This window comes from Poecilia reticulata, chromosome 16, assembly GCF_904066995.2.
Source record: "Poecilia reticulata chromosome 16, P_reticulata-male-v2, whole genome shotgun sequence".
Taxonomy (NCBI): Eukaryota; Metazoa; Chordata; class Actinopteri; order Cyprinodontiformes; family Poeciliidae; genus Poecilia; species Poecilia reticulata.
Window position 1 is genome coordinate 24,343,806 of NC_088845.1, and position 20,016 is coordinate 24,363,821.

At 37.4% G+C, this 20,016-nt stretch overlaps 1 protein-coding gene across 5 annotated transcripts in view; it reads right to left on the reverse strand.

The window, feature by feature from the left end:
• LOC103478352 (CUB and sushi domain-containing protein 3-like) overlaps positions 1-20,016 on the reverse strand; it is a 245,173-nt gene that overhangs the window by 28,700 nt on the left and 196,457 nt on the right. For all 5 annotated transcript variants that reach the window (XM_008432116.3, XM_081597601.1, XM_017309426.2 and 2 more), the window contains 3 exons: positions 18,379-18,561; positions 14,500-14,676; positions 6,869-7,051 (listed from right to left, as the gene is read on the reverse strand). In XM_008432116.3, coding sequence (XP_008430338.2) covers positions 6,869-7,051; positions 14,500-14,676; positions 18,379-18,561 — 543 coding nt within the window. The remainder of the gene's footprint in view (positions 1-6,868; positions 7,052-14,499; positions 14,677-18,378; positions 18,562-20,016) is intronic.

Sequence of the window (20,016 nt, forward strand, 5' to 3'; positions counted from 1 at the left end):
ATTACATTATCACTTACAGTGAATAAAATTGCAAAGAATTGTTTTAGTTCAACAGCAGAATAATTAAAACATATTGGCAATTTTTTATGACTAGTGTTTTAAAAACTTTACTATATTAATGCAAAATTATTATGTCAGTGGTTTTAATACAGTTAGGTTCAGTTAAATTAGAATACTATGTCAGCTACTGAATTAATCAAGCAAAACATATTATACAGATACATTACACAGACTGAAATTTCCAGACTTTTATTCTGTTAATTATGATCTTTCATTTATAGCTAATAAAAGCATGTAATTTAAGATTAAAATATTACATTGAACTAATAAAACCAATTTTAAATTCAGAAATGTTATTGGAAAGCATGCTTAATTGCTGCTTGAAAGTTGGTATTTTAACCTGACAAGCTAGGTTAATAAAAAAACATAACTGAATTTACTGGGAGCACATAAAAAACTACCAGAAATTGTTAAATTATTGTCAGGTGTTACATTAATGGTTGTTATTACATCATCAGTCCATGTTTGCACATACCGTAGAGACATTTGAGTCAGAAAGGGATTAGGAAAGATTTGGAACGCAAGATCAAAATAATAAAATAAAAACATAGAAGTTACATTTTAGAGTACTTTAGTTACTATTTACATTTCTACTTTTCATCAGAAAAACTATGTCTGAAAGTGACACAACTGATTGGGAAACTTTACATTTTAACCATAAAGCAGACAGATGCTTCCGGCTTTCAGAACAGACTGACTTATAACTCAGAACATGCTTACAAGTAAAAAGGTGAAAAATATATGGCAGCCTGTGGAGACCACATTATGATTCTGTGCATAAAACCTAAAAACTTGGAGCTTTTTGATAAATAAGGCACTTTTTTTAAGGAAAGAAGAACATTTCAAGGTGTTCCACATGCTAGTTTTTATACAGATCCAGACAAGTTGGGAAGTTTGATGAAAAGTGTCTACTTTAAATTTAAAAACGTACCAAAGGATAACAACAAATGCTCTGCATTGTCTATATCCACTAGTGGATACAGACAAATATCGCTTTAAACTTGATGTAGTTTTATGCGAAGTAAATGTTTATGTTGATTATAAAATGTTTTAGGTGTTAATGATCTATATCTATTTCTCTTTCCCTCTCAGAACATTTTCACAAAAAGCATATTACCTAAACTTTAATCAAACTAAGTGCAATAAAGCATAGCAATAGTTCAAGGACATCAAACAGGAACGAGTTACCATTTTACATACTGTACAGTTAGACCAAATGGAAACTTGTGTTTTGACTGAGCAATATTTTCCTTTATCTGTTTACAGTTTATTGAATATTTGTGAGTAATCTGGGGACATTTTGTGGCTCTGCAAGCTGTAAACTTTCTGCTCAACAAATGTAATAAATAAATGCATAATAAAGCTCTGAGTTAGTTCTCACAAACTGGCACATGGGCCCATGGGGCTCCAGTCTGGATATGGGTTTTAGGAATGTGAATACATTATGGCAGTTCTTTAAATCTGTAGCTATCTTTGTGCAACATGAGTCTCACTGCAGATGAGCAGAGTTCGATCCCCAGCAGCTTTAGTAAACATTATTTAGAGGAGACAATCCTTTCTACAGGTTTACCTAAGATCAGCGCATGACGAATCTATTACATGACTACAATCTTTACCCCATGCTGTACTGTGTATGGGCTGGTAGTTATTTTATCTATAAACATTTGAAGCTTCTGTAGGTTTGAAACACAATGAAAGACTACAGTCCAAATACCACCAAACCATTAACTGATAGCTGAAAATTTTAATTAGAATGATAAGAATGAGTGTGTTTTAGCTCCAGCTCTGAATTATGTTGTCTTGTATTGGAGTTTCAGGTTGCAGACCAACACATAACAATGCATAGCTTTCAAGAGGAAGGGAAACTATATATATATATATATATATATATATATATATATATATATATATATATATATATATATATATATATATAGGTAAAACACTATTGAGTGGCACTCACTATTGAGTGGCACTCACAAACAACAATTTGTAATCTTTTGCTGCAAGGTACAGTTGTAAATTTTGAAGGATGTCTTTGCCTGCTCTGCAGTTTCTACAGACTAAAATTCTTTGATTTTCACAAAACAGTTTAAACCCAGTCAGACTGGATAGGAAAAGGCTGTGAACAGCAACACTCAAATCTTGGCATAGTTTTACAATTTGAATAGCCAAGTCCAACTTTGACTGGATTTGGCTATTAACACATGAATATGCTTGAGTTGACAGTTTTGTGTGCTGTATGGTAAACTTTTATCTTAATTGTTTTGCAGCTTCTAACAGGATTTCTTCCGATGTTGCCATGTATTTCCCTCAATACATCCTGTAAATATTGCCAATCAATTTTCTTGTCCCTAATAAAGAAACGCGTCACAGTGGAGATTATTAGGAAGATGATGCATTGTGTTTTGCATGAAAGCCAAAGTTTAAATTTGATCTACCACATCTCTCATATACATGCATGTTATTCTCTCTTCCTTTAAAAGAATATGGTCTCTTACTTAAAAATTATAATCAATTAAATTGAAGTTTATTGTTGTAAAATGACCAACTGTGAAAAGATTCAAGGATGCGACGACTTTTATATGTAAGGCACAACGTTCTTGCCACAATTTTTGCTTACTTGTTTGTTTTCCTGAAGAATGAGTAACAATGAATATGGAACAGACCACAGTGGGATATTCACTCACTGTCTCCAAAGGGGAAGCATCTTTTGTTCTTGGTTGGCTGCGGTTTCAGAGCCATTTCCATACGGACATTTACACAGCATATATGCTTCACAGGTATGCTATGTTTAGAAAGACATTCAGGCCTTGGTGTAATTAACTGTGATGACGTTAATAAGCTCTGGGGAAAAAAAACAACCACTTAACAATGAAAGGTGGTTACTGTACATTAGACTACCTGTATTCTCCTACAGTAGATCTGTGAGAAAAAAATCCAATAGTGACAAAGTCAAAGTAAAAAAGAAATGGTTATTCTAGTAGGTATGTTACACTGATGATAGAGGTAGGCTTTCTAATCTCATAAACGCAGCTTTAGAAATGACACAATAACAGAGAAGTAAAAAAATAAGCTTCAGGTCTGGGTGGCAAGCAGAACTAAATGAGAAGAAGAGAGTGGCCCCATTTTCCAAAGTAATTCTAAGCAGCATTAGAGCATTAGTCGCTCTCAGCTGAACATGCCAAACCTGGGATTCAGACTGAATCCTATGCTGGGATCACACTTTGGATGCCTCGTCTGTGTGTATGCACATCACACACAAACTCAGCAGCTAGAACTGACGTTCACACATTATGTGCAAAATTATGCACAGAGTAAAACCTCTTTGTCTCCTCGAATCTCCATTTGTCTCTGTATGTCTTTCCTCCTTCTACTCCCCCCACCCGCCAGCGTTTTAGCTCGTACTCCTTTGGCACGTTATCCCAATCTGTGACAAGATGACAGATGCCCAGCTTCCCGTCACTTTTAAGCAGCTCAAACTGCCTGACTGCTGCACCTTTAACTTCAAGCCAGTCGTGCAAAATAAAAAGGCAAACAATTCTCCTAGAATAGCCGGCCTTCTGATTAGAAGAGAAATACAGATTTCCCTCATGCACTTCTAAAACGTGCTGGTGTGTAGACTTTGGAAAAAGTTGGAAGAAAAAAAGTTCTGCAATTAGCGGACTGGATTCTCAATGCTTGTTATAGATGGTTTTAAATTACAGTGAAAATAAAGGAGGAAAAGGCCTCGTAATATCTGTGTTTTGCTTTAATATCTCATCCATATTGAGAAATAGTTAAGCAGATGTAGAGCACCCACTTAGTAATCAAACTTCTCCCTTCTGCCTTTCTTTTATTCATTTAACTTGATGAGATAAATAATTACTACTGGAGAACCGAGAGTGAGAGAAGAGGCAGCAGTGACCCTGTGGGTCACTTATTAATGTGTGCAGGTCAACGTAAGTGGACAGCACTACGGACAGCGGTGATGATTGGAAAATAAAAAATAAAAAAAACACGGGCATGTGTGAAGAGTCTGTGAATAAGTATGCATGAGAGAGAGAAGGCCATAGCTGCAAGAGGTCTTTTGACTGTATGAATGCATTGTGGTGTGCGTGACAGGAAAGCTTAGAGTCCTGAGTTACCTCCTCTTCAAATCAACCCCAGGTAGGATAGCAGGAGCAGGGCAGAGTGTAAGAGCTGCGGCAGGAGCTGTCAGCTGGAGGTTAGATTTAGAAACTTTCACATACATGCCTGTGCACACGTAGCGCACACACACCGGCTCAGCCTCCCTCGCTTCCTCTCGTTCTCTCTGTTTAAACAGATGTGGGTGGCAGTTGGGCAACTATCAACTCATCAGGCGTCTTCGGCGTATAATGGAACAGGTTTTGTGAATAATGAAAAACACGAGTGAAATAATTCAACTCGCTGTCAGTTTGGATGTTGTAAATGCCTGAGCAAGGGCAGACGAGGAGCTTGAGAACAATGAGAAGCGTGCGGCTTTAAATCTCGAGGCAGAGCAAAGGAGAGAAAATGGCTATTTAGGTTCCAAGCTGCATCTTATGCACAGGCAGCTGAAAAACAACAAGTAGCCTAAAGGTAGAGGGGGGAAAAAAACAAGCCTGTGTTTGATTTTCAACAACTCTCAGCCATTCTATGCGTACATATCTCCAACAAGTTGTTAGGTTTGTATGTGTACATGATAGTCTCTCAAACTCTGCCTCCTTTTCTCACATTTAATTTGTCCCTTGCCATTTCTCAAGAGGCAAACATAATAACAGTTTGCCTCTCTGTACAGTCACTGACACAGCAGCCTGCAAACAGTTCCTTAGCAACAATAAGCCACCATTTGCCTTGTAGGCTCTTTTATTTCCCGGTGTACATCTGAACCGTTTTCTGCACGAGTTAATCTTTCCTGCAACACCTACTTTATGGTGTCAGCAGCTGAAATGCTAATCTATGCCTCCGCTCCGGGATCATAAATCATAGACTGATGTAGAGCTGATAGGTGTAAAACTACTAACCTCACCTCCTGGATTTTCTACCACTGCTGGAATGTGCAGTAACTTTCACAAAGGGAGACAATAACTTATTAATTGCAGATTGAGAGAGATCCATGTTGTTTGTCTAAACACAGAAACGTAATCTTTCAGTTGGTAGGTTTTTCCTATTTGGACGCAACATTTAAATGTTGAAAGGTTTTTACCTGGTCATACACATTTTAAATGCAATTTATTCGTTTTTTTTATGATAGAGAAGTTAAGCATCTGAAGCTGAAAATAAAGAGCTTTCAGGTAACAAAAAACAAAACAAAAAAAATGCTTAATTTACCTCTCTAATTTTGATATTATAAATAACATTGAGTAACTGCAGTAATGGACTGAAAATCTAAACAATTACTAGATGGCTCTGTCGTATTATGCTATTTATTAATTTTCTGCACTCTCAGTATAAATCTAAGTTGCTATGTTTCCTCAAGTACTCTAAATTGTGCTGTAGTTTAGTTTGAGATAGAAATGTAGCATCATTGTCATTGTACACTTTAGTTTGAGATGCGAGACGAACAAGTCTAAAACTCAGATTATAAAACACCTTCAAAATTTCTTCTAGAATAACAAAAGCTCTCAGTTTTTCTCCATTTAGTTACAGCGTACCATGTTGCCTTCACCAACCTGAAGTGCATCATTTAGGACCTCTGGTATTGGTGGCAACCTCAAAAATACTCAAAATTTGAGCAACGTTCTGCCAGTTTGCAACAGATGTGTACAGGCGCAATACCAAGGATGACAGACATCAGAAATGACTGTAGAAAAGCAATTGTTGCTGCTCGTTAATTTTCAAAGGGTTATAAGGTAATTGTGAAACAATTTAAGTCCATCATTATACAGTGCAAAAGATTAATTACAAGACAAACACAGGGCAGACAGCTGCAAATCTCTCCAGGCTTGAAATTAACTGGCAAATTCACTCCAACATCATATTGTGCAATTCTCTGAAAAGTTGACTCTCCAGGCCTTAGCATGATCGATGGAAGATTTCATAGAAGGACAATGAGGGGAAAAAAAAATAAAAAATTATAATTTCTTTGTAAAGTAGTTCCCTCTAAAAATAATGCAGGTACAAAGCTTAGGTTTGCATCATTACAAATGACTGGAATCATTTCCTTTAGAGAGATGAAAATAAAGTAGAGATGTTTTGCCATAACGGAACCAAATTTAGAATAAACTAGAAATAACATTTCAGCACAGACATAAATGAACAGAAACAATTTTCTCAAAGATTCTTTCACAACAAGACCGAAGTTAAAAAGAAGATGGTTGCTCGAAGTTAGTGCTGGTAGTTCTTCAAATGCAGCAATTTTATTTTGACCTTTTTGTGTTTTTTTTAAATGATTAATAGAGGAATCTAGTCTGTGGTTCTTTTTTTTTTACACTGAGTTAGATTTAAACAGACGTTTGACCCTGATAAAGACCAGATATTTTTAATTTTGTCCTGCTCAGAAAAACTCCTCACACTGAAAAAGTTACATCACTTAGGTTTCTAGTAATAACAGCACTCATACTTTGCAAACTGTTGACTTTTGTGAACTTGTAGACATCTGATGTAATATGTCAAGGGCCAGTGCATGAAATAAACACTCCACCTCTACCTGAACACACAGGAAGTCCAGTGTCACCTTTCTTGCTAATCTTATCAAACATCAAGAAGTAATTTAATGTGACGCTGTGCTAGTGTGCCAAGGTTGTTGTAACAAAGCCTGATGGTTATCAAGATTGACTGCATTGCAAAACAAGTATGAGTCGACTACTGAACAAAATGGGCTTACCTTGGCACGATGGCAATGTTCCGCTCCAGGTCCCGTTGTTGGTGCAAGTCCTAGAGATGGCACTTTCGCCTCCCATGATCACAAATCCTGGCTGGCACGAGAACGTCACATTCTGACCCACCGTGACGTCGTCACCAAATCGCAGCCCATTTGCTGGGATGCCAGGGTCACTGCAGGTGATCACTGTCATTGGTCGACAGAAACAAACAGGCTGCATTAGAACATATTCTGAAAACTGTAGAGTGAATAAAATGTATTGAGTGAAAAATAATGAAATGCAGTTTTCATTTGTTTTCACATAGCCAGCTCTTCTGTCTATTACACACTGAAAAGACCAATAGGAAAATTGATCATGCTACATACAGAGCCATGGAAAACATTTAGGAGGTTGCAAAACCTCTCACATGTATATTATACAAAATAAAAAGCAGCATTATTATATGAAGCATATAATAATGTAGTAAGAATATGCATACTACAGTCAAGTAGTAGCAAACCTACAGACAAGACATACTTTACTTTATAGTCCTTAGCTGCCTCACCCCTTACCGATTCCACCCTGGCAACTGCCAATGTAATGCTTATCAAAAACCTCTACTGTCACGTTTTCAAAAAATATTTAAGAAAATGTTTTATCATCTCAAACCAAACATGTCTGAAGATTCTCTATTTTCCACGTCTTTATATTCAGGAAGATTTAAAGAAAGTCATTTTGTTGTAACTGTAGATTTATAAATCTTCCTCTCCATTCATTTCCTATGGAACTTGTGAGATGTGTGACAGTCTCTTGTCCTCATCCAGCCGAGCGACGGGCGTAATTCGTGCATGTGAAACTTTGAGCTAATACACCTGCACCTGCCGGCTAGCAACGCCTGCACAACACAGTTTATTAGGACTGGCAGCAATAATAAAAATATGAAACAATGAAATCAATTTAAATAACTTTAGAGGCATTGTAGAAATGCTGAAGAAAGTGGTAAACCTTTCTCTTGCTTTTCCATTTTTCATTATCGGGTGCAAATAGACGGAGTTTGTGATGATAGCCTAAACATTTATCTGACTGATTGAGCTGTGTAACTGTGAATAACATATGGTTTACATAAATCAAATTATGAACAGCACCTATACTTATTCTTTAGCAACAGTATATATTGTAAGAGTAAAGAATGGCTGAACAGTAGAATTTTGTACAGCGACGTTTATCAATGAATAGGTGGTAATTATGCTGCGATGATTAGGAAGTGCTAATTGCTCCCCTGCAGTCTGTCACTTCTGCGGTTAAAAGTGATTTAGAGCAGCTGTGAGCCACTAACAGATTCATCGCTGTTTCAACATACTGTATGCGGTGCAGCGCTGGGTGTCGCCTTTTATGTGCTTTTGACAGGTCATTATTCAACTGCTGGAAAAAAAAAAAATAGTAGCAATTTGTTGACCTATGGGAGATGTTGCTCTGCAACTATTCTGTATTTTTTTTTATGACAAGAAATTATTTACCTTCTATTAATGCAGAGTATTTAAGTAGGACATAGAAGAGATAGGAAGCAACTAATGTCGTAAAACTGCGTTTTAGTTATAATTTCGGCCTTAGATAGGGCATTCAAATTAACCTCTGTCAATAAGTTTTATTTGACAAATCAAACCATTGTAATAGCAAAGTGAAAAAAAGCAATGGGTAAACAGGATAAAACATAACCAATTAACATTAATAATACTCACCAGAAAAAACTTGAATGATAATCTTCAATAATTTAAAATGTTTTAATTATTTTATTCCACATGCTGTGAACAGAGGATTGGTGCTGGACGCTCAATGAAATTTTGAAAAGGTTCCCTTAATTGGGAAACTTAAAATTAAAAAGTACAAAGATGCAAAAACATAAAAGGAGGGGATTTAAGAATTACGGCTCTTTAATATCTGGAATCCTCGTGGTCAGTGTTCAGAAATGCAACTGGACTACTGAATCAAAACAGCCACTGTGCGGCACTTGGGTTTTGGAAGTTATTGCTCAGAACCTTAAACATGTAATCAAAGGAGCTCTCGGTGCAACAGAGTGTGTTGGATGAAAAGCGCACAAATCAATCGGAGAAACAGCAGGAGCACTATGAAGTGCCAAACAAATAGATTGGTGCGTTCATAAAAAACCAACTACAAAACAAAAAAGCAGACAGGAATCCAAAGCACTGAATGACAATTTTTTAAATTTGTTGGAGTAAGGATGCATCCAAAAGTTGCATCCCTACTGCACTTGAGCACTGGAGTTGCAGACCCCTGGCTCAATGCCTTGATTGAGAGAAAGAGCCGGGGTAATTCAGAATTTTCTCTCAATATCGATGCTCCTTCCTAACCTGTTGCTGGCAAGTTGATGGAAAGAAGGCTAGTAGACTTTTCCCTTTTCACATTTCAGGATGTGTTAAAAAAGCAGACATCCATGGTGGGAAAGCTGAAGTAGTGCCACTTGTGACTCAATTTGACCAATGAAGTAATAAAATACACTGTTATTAGTTTGAGTGGCTAGCCTAATAACTGAACACATATATAACAAAACCCACAGATTTCCTAATTTGGAACCGGTACGCTGTTAAGCTGGGTTTGATGTCGTTCCAAGATCCCACTTCAGACTTGATAAATTGAACACCGTATTAGGACTTGTTCTTGGTTTACTGCTGTCAACTTCAGTTAATAAAGGGAGTACTTGAAACTTTCTCTACTCCTACTCCTCAGTTTTAGAAGGCTGTAATGAAGCAATGAAGAGTATTCTCAAACACATCATTCTGGCTATTGATGCCTGACAGGGCTACATCACAATTGAAATTTTCTGAATTATCCCAAAAATAATGAACACCAAAATCTTTTTTGATTGGCCCAAGTGCCACGATAGGTACTTGTGCCACGATTTAAGAAGTCATCTAATATTCTGATATATAATGACAATACATAACCACAGTTTGTAGTTCAACTAGAGCCATCACAAATTCTACTAAAGGACCGAAAGCGCTCAGCTTCAACTGCGCTGTTTGACCTGAGTGAGAGACGTCTGTGTTTCTAATTACAGAGACAGCAGTTACGCGGCATTTTTTCCCCATCCGTCCTAATTTGAAATGTCCTATGGTAGATCTAATTTGTCTAATTAAAATTGAGGGCCCAGCTGAAATAAAAATAGTAGTGTTGATTATTTCTTCACATGTTTGCTCCTGGCTCCTTTTCTTGGCTCAGCTTTCTCAAAACAAGCAGATGGCTGAGTGTTGGATGGCTATGCTGTCAGGTCTTACCCCAGCGCCATCGCTGATTAAATTATAGTTGTCAGTCTTTGACTTCACTTTTTTTTTGTGCTACTTGTTAAATCACACACATTCTCTGATTTGTGGACACTTCTTAAAGATTCTGGGTCAGGAGGGTTTTCTGCATATGGCTGTCTTTGCCAAACTCTGGTCCCCTAAATCAGTTTGTTTATTTTCAATTGCTGACAAGGAGTTCGACACTTATGCTGATCACGATTGGAAATGACTTGCTTTCTGTATACGAGCAAAAAAAAACCACATTAAACCATGGCAGTTAAAATTCCTGAATGCTCGAATGAGAAATCTTATTTTACATACATGTACATACATGTATTTTTTTTTTTTACACTAGCAGGAAATTATATGCTAATTAGTTATAGAAAATCAGGAACACTGATTTTAGATTTACAGTATGTGTTTGCGTGACACAAGTACTGTAAATCCATGTGCTGGGTGCCTTTTGTTTCTTTGGATCAATCCAACACTGCATCTTCCATAAAAGGTTCCTGAACCCAGCATCCTGTATTGTGTGTCAGAAGAATAAATGGCTCTGCAATTGGCAATTATTTGATGCTTGATACGCAGTCATTTATAATATGCCTGCAGTGCACACAGAAACTAACCTGTCAGCCATATCTGATTTTTCCTTCGACAGCACAGGCAGTGTGGGTACTAAACTACTTTTTTGTGTCTCTCACAGAAGTCATACATGAGCATATTTTTACACCCACGCAGGACAGTATCTGTTCATTTATGAAGTAATAGTGGCTTGTTTTTTTCTGATATAGCAAATATGTTGCTTTACACAACCCATGTTTTCAGTATCAAAGGGAGGGATTGATCTTTAACTTCCAGCCTGAGCTTCATGAAATTTATAGAAGAATATGAAAACAGTACAAGCTATGTTAACAGATGACCAAGTCTCTCATTTGCAAATTACAGTCATTATATCTATGACAGCAAGTCGTTTACCTGTGTGCTCGATATCCCCTGCCCACAAAGATCTCAGTCACAGTAAGACTTCTAAGCATGAAAAAAAAAACAACAAAAAAAAAACCTTTTGTTTTCTATTTTTTAAGTGGAATAATTTCAAAGCTAGGGTGAGGTACCCTGAAAAATCAAGGCTATTGAATGTTTTATAAATGTCCATAAAGTTTTCATCATCTATAAAAGCAGCCTTTCAGGACAAAATGAAGGCTGTAGAGTTTAGTAATGGTAGATTTACTTGCATTTAAGCAGTTTATGATGGTCCTGCAAGCTTCAGCGAGTGAAAGCATCACTGTTTGAATACAGACCTTGAAAACAGAAATAACTTCTCTGCCATTGAGCTAAAATCTGATGCCTTACAACAATTGTGTAAAATGATATGTATTATTTTTCAACAAAATGAGAACCCATCAAAATGCCTAAAGTAATCCATCCTTAATGTTATTACACAACTTAAATTTTTATATAGAAATGGAGTCATAAGTGCTGTTTCTAGATTTCAGCCTTCCTGTGTTTGCTTGGATTGGGTCTACAGGCCTGCCAGCAGGTTTTTAATTAAATCCTTGATTATTTTTCCAAGTATGAAGTGCTGAAGTAAGAGCTGCATTTCTGATCCGATTTATCTATTTAAAAAAAATCCTGCATTATCCTGCTCATCATCACAATTGGAGGTGAATTTTTTTCTTTTCAAGGGCTTTGTGAAAAAAGCCCTTGAAACCTGCAACTGTGGCAAATGTATAAAATTGCAACCACTAAAATCATGAGCCTTTGTAGGAAGTGTTGAGTCTACTTATGCCCAGATGATCAACACTGACAAACATTTACTCTTAAAAGATTTATACTTTGCTAATCTACTACATCAGAAACCCAAGGTATACTGAGAGCTTTTAGAAGTAGATCACCACTTGAGTTTACCTCATTTCAGACCATTCATTCACCTCCATTTTAGCTTAGCTTTTGCCAAAAGTATACAGTATAAACAGCACGATGTAAATAGGCTTTATGCAATTTAACTTCACTCCAGGGACATTTTACACATATCACACAAATGTTCTGCAAACAAAAGACACAAACGGGTAAAAAGGTTAGCAAATGAGACAATTTTCACAAATAGGTTTCAAACTATCTGCACTGAAATATGGTTTGCTGGTGAAATCTTCATTTTCTGCATCTTTAGCCATGTGTTGATGTGTTTTAGGGATTCTACTGATGCTAAATCACAATGACTTTAGCACTAACCCTAACCCCAAGCACTTTAAGCTCCATCAGAGAATGTGATTTGTCTTGTTTTGTTGTTTTATATGCATTATGTTTAGCTATCTAGGATGCATCAACGGTAGTATACAGGATGAGATCATTGTGGAAATTAGTTTAGAACACGGTGACATCTAAATCCATTAATCCAGATATTATCTGAGGTTTTCACATCTGTCTGTTCTGCTAAGTACTAAATAATATGAAACAGATTGTGGACATAAATCAACAAAGCCACAGAACATCATCATAGAAAAAAAAAACGTCCGGAGACATAGAGATGTTTCACATTTCATATGACATTTTTATCCTTTTATGACTTCTTTAAAATAAAATTTTGATAAGATGTTATTTCCCTTACATGCTTAATAAAAGTAAAGTATACACAAGCAAGAGTTAAGTGTAAAAAAAAACAACTTTTCTTTTTCCCCTTGAAAATCTTGTGTGACTTTGATCTGCTAACTTACATGATCGATTTTCCGTGAACCATGAAAATGACTGCCTCCCTAATGAAGGCACACCAAGCCAAACCCAGCATCTTAAGTGTTGATGTCCCTGAACTGACCAGTAAACTTTAATGTGAGCCGATAGTTAAAAGGGGAATCGGTTTGGTGATGAGCAAGCTTTCAAGTGAAGAAAAAAGAAAAGCTCCCCTGGATTCCAGCATGTTTGACCATTATTATTCAATCCACTTTTCAATCTTACTCTCCGTTGCCTTCTTCCCTGTGCATATCTCTCCAGAGAGCCATTTTACTCCAAAATTGAAAATTATGCCCATACAATTTATCTTTCTTGTGATACAATAATAGGCTAAAGGAAAAGGGGGAAATGAATATGGTTATTTTCAGAGAGAGGAACAATGTAATTTTCTCCAAGAGTCATCCTGGAACAAATTAAATATAGACAGGCGTAGTTTTTACTTACTCAAAGACTTATTTGCTCAGGTCAAGACCACAAAAAATGCCAGCTTTGATATTTTAGTCCCAAGACTTGGGTTTTTCCAACGGTATTGTCTATTTTAGCTTCTCAGTTCAAACCTCCGATTGCCTCAATTTAGAACAAACAAAGAAGAAAATCATCTGAAAGGAACCATTTATTCTCACGTTGGCTTTGATTATTCTGCTTCACACAACTAAAGTGCCTGTTCCAGATAATATACAAAATGAATAGAATTTCAAACTAAGGCACCTGTCAAAATGCCTAGGTGATTTTATTTCCATTTACTTGTATCGATACACAGTTTCTTGAACTCAAAACTAAAACACACCATCTTCAATGCTTAATCAGCAGCTTGCAAGAATGTACTTAATGCCTGCATCAGAACTGAAAAGGAAACAATCCTGAACATGGCTAAAGCAGTGCAAGACTAAAACTTATTTCTAGACAATTATATCTTGTTTTCATGTATGCCTATTATAATTTTCTCTCCGTCATGAACTTCTTTAGCTTCCATTTGAAGTTAATTTAAAACAGTGAGGAATAGACAGACTCAGTTTCTTTTAGTTTTGTTAAAGTTAAATGTGAGCACGAGAAGTCCAAGCAACAGTAGGCGTAGTCAGTCTTTAGCCTAGCACAGGCTAAAGACTTTATTGTTCCAGAGAATATTAAACATCAGCACGAGCGACCAATCAGAGCCCTCCGTCAACAGAAACAGAAGCTTGATACTGATTGAATGTTGGAGGTGGGGAAGTTTGTTTAAAAAAATTCTGATCTAAAAATCTTCTTTTCTCACCAAAAACTGCAACTATTTGGTGGTAGATGCAAAAAGAACAAAATATCCCAGTTTTGCAAAATTAGATAAGTTGAATATGACAAATTTTTACCTGGTATGCATTCAAACCATCAAAACCCAGATTTTCTACAACTTTTCCTTTGTCAGTATTAATTCTCCATCGATCTATGTAAATCTAATGACTATGGCAAAGCATAACCCATACGATACATACATACATACAATAATACCAGTCGCTGTATGTTTTCACAGTGATTTCAGAAAGAATATTTAACTCTGTGCATTTCACAATGTAAATACTAAGCATAGCCTTGACTCTTATGCAAAGTCAAAATGACCAGGAGACAGTCAAACACTCCTGCATCTGTGCAGAACTTACTTGTACAGTTTGGAGCTGAGCCAGACCAGGTGCCATTTGCCAGGCATTGGCGAGTGGGTGATCCTGTCAAGAAAAATCCTTCCATACAGGAATACACAATGGAGTGGGAGAAAGTCGTGCCGTCCACACGGGAAATGTGGCCATGAGCTGGGGTACCTGGATTTGCACACTGTACCGCTGCCATGCAAGAGAGGAAACACAAGATGTGAAGGTCAGAGGTGTAAAATAGTAATGGATTTTCTATATCAATGATTCACAATCTGGGGGTTGGAGGCCCCCAATGTGGCTGCAAGAATACTTCAAGGTGACTGAACTGTCGTAGAGTTTTTTTTTTTTTCTTCCTTCTTTGCTATGTGCGTGCAAAGACTCATCAGTGAAATAAAGGCTGTTTTGGTGTTGGTCAGATAAATACTTTTGGTTCCTTTAGTTAATCTGATTACCACTGGAGCAAGTCTATTGGAAGCAGATGGACGTAACTAGCTAGTATAAACATGCATGCATCGTCATATTGGACAGCCAGAAAACCTCCCAATGTTTGTGCCCTCTGTCAGAACAAAATGTCTACTACTTGTCTGAAATGTCATTTCTCCTGACTTCCTTCACCAAATTTGATGAATATCCATCTAAATATTCCATTTTATGAATTGAAATTCAAGCTGGAAACATTGACATCACCAGTTTGGTCTTGGGTGGACACTGTTATGCATTGATCTAGCGAAGCAAACTTGGAGTTCTCTCTCCTTCACACACGATCATTTCTCAGTTTCAGTCATGGAAATTATTGTAATTTATGGGAGTCTACACAAAACTTAGAAGCAAATAAAATGTAAAGTAAGAGAGAGATAATATAACTGTAATTTCTGGACTATTGAGCATATCTGAATATAAGCAGCATCCACTAACTTTGACAATAAATACAACTTGTACACATCAAGGCCACACTGACTGTCCACATTGAAATATGAGATTTTTGCACAGAAAGACGCAACACGGATTTTGTTTTTTAACGTCTAACGAAATGCGTATCGGTAGGATACACAGATACGTGCCTGCAAAACGGCTGCTTAGGAAAAAAAAACTCCAAAAACATCCAGTAGCCTACCAGGTAATGTCAATGATCATATCTTCCTCCTGCACATTAAAACCTCTAAAGTTGCCTTTCTTAGTGTTGGATTGATCAACCTCACACACACTTCCCCTGTGTCGTCTTCTTTGTCCTCTCAAGGCAAATTTGCTCTTCAGTTTGTGCTATCCTCTTCATCAGACAGCAGTCTAGCCTTTTGAATCTGGTTTGCAAAAACCCATGTATTAGCTGCATCATAGTGTTCAAAGGTTCTGAAAAAAGTAGCAGCTTATTGTCTGGAAGTCACGGATATAAAAATATCACTATTTTTGTGTGCCTCTGTATTAACTGATAAACTGTACTTTCTTTTAAAGAAGCTGTGAGACAAACCAGCAGAGACCCATCAATCTATACATCACTGCTTTATGAAGAGAGTCCAATAACCGGAGATGACGCAGTGATGGACAAAACACATTAGCAATCCTGATGAAGCCCCATTTAATAACGTACAGTTTTCATGCTCTCAGTGGTGATGCTTACTGCACCTCGGAAACAAGGTGATTGGGGGAATAATTACATTCTGCAGGTACAGCGTGAAGATGCAAAAATCACTTTAATGATGACTGAAATAACAACCCAGGTGTTAGTTCAAGAAAAAAGAAGTTAAGAGTCAAAGCAAAAAAAAAAAAAAAATCTGCCCTCCAAAATGTTTCCCCAAAGGATGGGAAAGAAATCAGTTTGTTTCATGTACCTTTTTCCTCCTGCAAATCATGTCTAATTACAAAACTGATCTGCTCTCTCAATCACCTAATTGCCTGGAAAATCTGAAATACTGATTCTTTGTAAGAGACAGACGTGCTGTTATTGCCGTGGTGATTTCTCAATTGACTTTAATGCATCCGCACAAACGTATCACTGTGTAAACACATTGCTGGGACACATACTGTACCTCGCACTGCAGAGCTTCAACACATTTATACAACAATGCCGTAAATGCACTCAGGAGCTCATAATTACGCATGCAAACACATTACATGTAATTCTGTGTGCACACATATAAAATGAAGCATACATTTGTTTTTCTTAATATTTGAAATTACATAAAGTCATCCTTCTTGATGGCCATTTGAGCTGGTTATTAAGCTGAATATTCACAGTGACCATTTTCCATGCGCTGTAAAGGGCTGTGAATAATGGATGGATGGGCTTTAACACAAGACAGGGCTTTAGATCACAGACAGAGAGCAATAAAATTCATTCAGGCTCCAGTGAATTCCTGCTCCCTCTCCCCCCGGAGTTGGAAAGATGGTTAAAACAATCTTTAAATCAGGATTTCAGCTGGGAGATGGAAGGATAAAAAGCCTGGGGTGGGGAGATATGGAATAAAAAAAAAGGAAGGAGGAGGGTATCGGACCAAAAAACCAAAAAAAAACAAAAAAAAAACCAAGTAAGATGCAGAGAAATGAGAGATGGAAAATTGGACAGAGTTGGAAAGACTGATTGACAGTAAGATTAAGACAAAAAAGAGAAGAATTGTTTAAAAGAACTGTAAAGACAGAATGAACACAAGAAGGAATGAAGATGCAATAAAAAACAGGTGCACTGTAAAGGAATTCAGAAAAACCATACATCGGCCGGTGATATTAAAAAATGATTCTGAAACTGTTCCAAGCCAATAGTAAGTAAAGGAGGGGGGATCCAGTCAGACATTTGGCTCAATATCCGGTTGACCCTTGGGGGTAATTTATGCGAGATGTGAAGCTGGCCCTCAGAGTTGATATCTAGAATCCCTACAATGATTCATTTATCACAATCCAAACAAAATGTGGCTTCAGGTGTTTGGAATTAATGAAATCTTTGGCTGGAGTCTGGAAGATACTGACTCCAGCAGCGAGATATTTTACCATCTGGTGAAGCACTGCTGTTGTGATCTCTTTGCAAATAATTTTTGTTTTAATGCAGCCAGCATGCTGCATGCAGTGTTTGTCTGTTTATTCTGGACCTGGGTTCTATTTGAAATTTTCATAAGTTGCAGCTGAGAAAATGTTGGTACACCAAAAAATGCCTCTCTTTTTTTCTGTTTTTAGGCACATTCAATCACTTTTCTTTTTTTATAAATGCTGTGCAGCCTCCTAGAAAATACCTTCACTGTCGAGAAATTTCCATTTTAAGTCAACCTTTTCTCACGGTGCTTCTCGACAGCTTATTCTGTTCTTTGAACTGTTGCTGCATTCCACTTGTTTGAATCAATAAAATGACACATATTTTCAGATAAGAGTTCAGACCCTGAGATACAGATAAATAACAGTCATGACGCCATCAGATCAAAAATAAACAGTGCACATCTAACTTATTCTTTTGGACTGCTGAGCCTACAGTGGCTTGCAAAAGTATCCATTCAGTTATTTTTAATATTTTGTTACAAAATAACAAAATATTTATTCTTCTAGCATGTTTGATTTGTTTTAAAATTTAGCCTCACTTTTAAGACTTTTACGTACAAAACCTCAACACAAATAGAACAATATGTAATCTTAATAAACATGTTGTAAAGTGACAAAAACATTTAAAATATCAAAAACAGGTTTGAATACTTTCGAAAAGCCCTGTGATTTAAAATTGAAAAAAAGATGGAAGAAAAAAAAAACAGTGGTGACATTCGATGCCCAGCCTTAAAGCAACTATGCATCTCGGTGTGCATGTGTGGGAGTGCTTATCTGTGAAGAATTGTGTTTGTTACTTCCCTGCATGACTCCTCTCTGCTCTCACACCGTTTATACAAAACATCCCACAGAAATTTTACACAGTCTCCTTACGCTTGCAGAATGGCTGTTTGCCAGACCACGTCCCATTGGGGAAACAGATCCTCTCTGCTGAGCCGTACAGCGTGTGTCCCACTGCACAGGTGAAGCGCACCTTGCTGCGCACTTTGAAGTTCCCCGCCTCTCTGCTGGCATGGGCAGGTGAGCCAGGGTCCCCACAGGTGCCTGAAGAGTCACCTGCAACAAGAGATAACCAGACACGGAGCAATGAAACCCAGAGAGTGAAGAGTCCATCCACTTTAGCTGTGCACGTATGTTTGTGTGCGCGCACAGATGGATCCTTTTTAAATTGGCACATGGCAGGAGTTTACAACATAGGCTTCTTTCCTATCAAGAAGATAAAAAGTATGGGGAGCTTCGGTGTGGTCACTTGAACCTTTAGGAAGCAGTGATACAATGCAAAATTCACCCAAGGGCAGGCGTGGAGCTTTTATTTCAGAAGTGCTAAGGTTAAAAGGACTTCTTTAAAGGCAGAACATTTACCATTTGTCACCATGCCAACGACCTGGCAGACCAATGCTTCTTTCAGCTTTGACACCAGAAGCTTTTCTGCCCATAAAAAAATGAAAAAAATCAGCAGAGCCAGCATTAAGAGTCAACCAAATGTGGTTATAAGAAATTATGAATACATTGTGACCTCTGGAGCTCCCAGTAAATGCATTTTCATTATCCTGAATTATCCCCACACTTTTTTTTCCGTGAAGGAACTTAAGCACTTTCAGAGTCACAACCTTGCACAATCTGCTACATTTGACTACGTATTCAATCAGATACAGACGCCGATGTGCCTTTTATAAATTCTCTTCTTGTTCCTTTTAAGCCCGTCTCTTATGCGTGAGAGAAATAGGACATGTTCACACTCTAAGCCATAGGAAACGAGAGAGAAAATAAAGATGACAGGTATGGAATCAGGGCAGTGCTGAAGATGTCATGTTGTGATGAACAGTTGAGTGGTTTGTTTGCCAGGGAAAGTCTACGGGGTGGGGGTTGTATTCAATGGGGTCACCCTCAGGGGAGAGAACAAAAGCACATACAGTAGCACATAACACCAGCCAAAAATATAACTGTTCCCGTTTCAATTCTGACAGATATAAATGGAAAAAAAAACAACAAAAAAAAAACAACAGCTGAGCAGATGAGAAGACAATTTTATCACATCCAAATATACAGATATAGAAATATAGAGATAAGTGTGAGAGATTTGTACCACATCGGGCTTAAGACCGATTCTTGAGTTGCAAAAACATCCTGTCCTTCCCTCCCCAAGGGACTTTAGCTGCTGCTCTTTCTGTGTACAGAGCACCAAATGGCTGTGGTAATACTGGACTTGACAAAGTCTTTAAGCACAAACACAAACCTCATATCATCCAAACATATCCCTCAGCGCATATGTCTACAAACTGCATTTGTCAGGTCAATGACTCACAGCAGAAGCGGATAAGTTCGTACGTGGCTGTGGCTGGTGCTGAGTGTTCATGAACGGCTGCATATGTTGGTGTGGCTCGGAGAGATTGAGCTGTTTGTGCATCTCCCAGCATGTACTTGCATACATTTGTGGAGATGAGAGCGTGATGAGCACCAGTATGCATTTGTCTTGGTGAGTACAGCTGTACCAGTAGATACTTGTAAGTC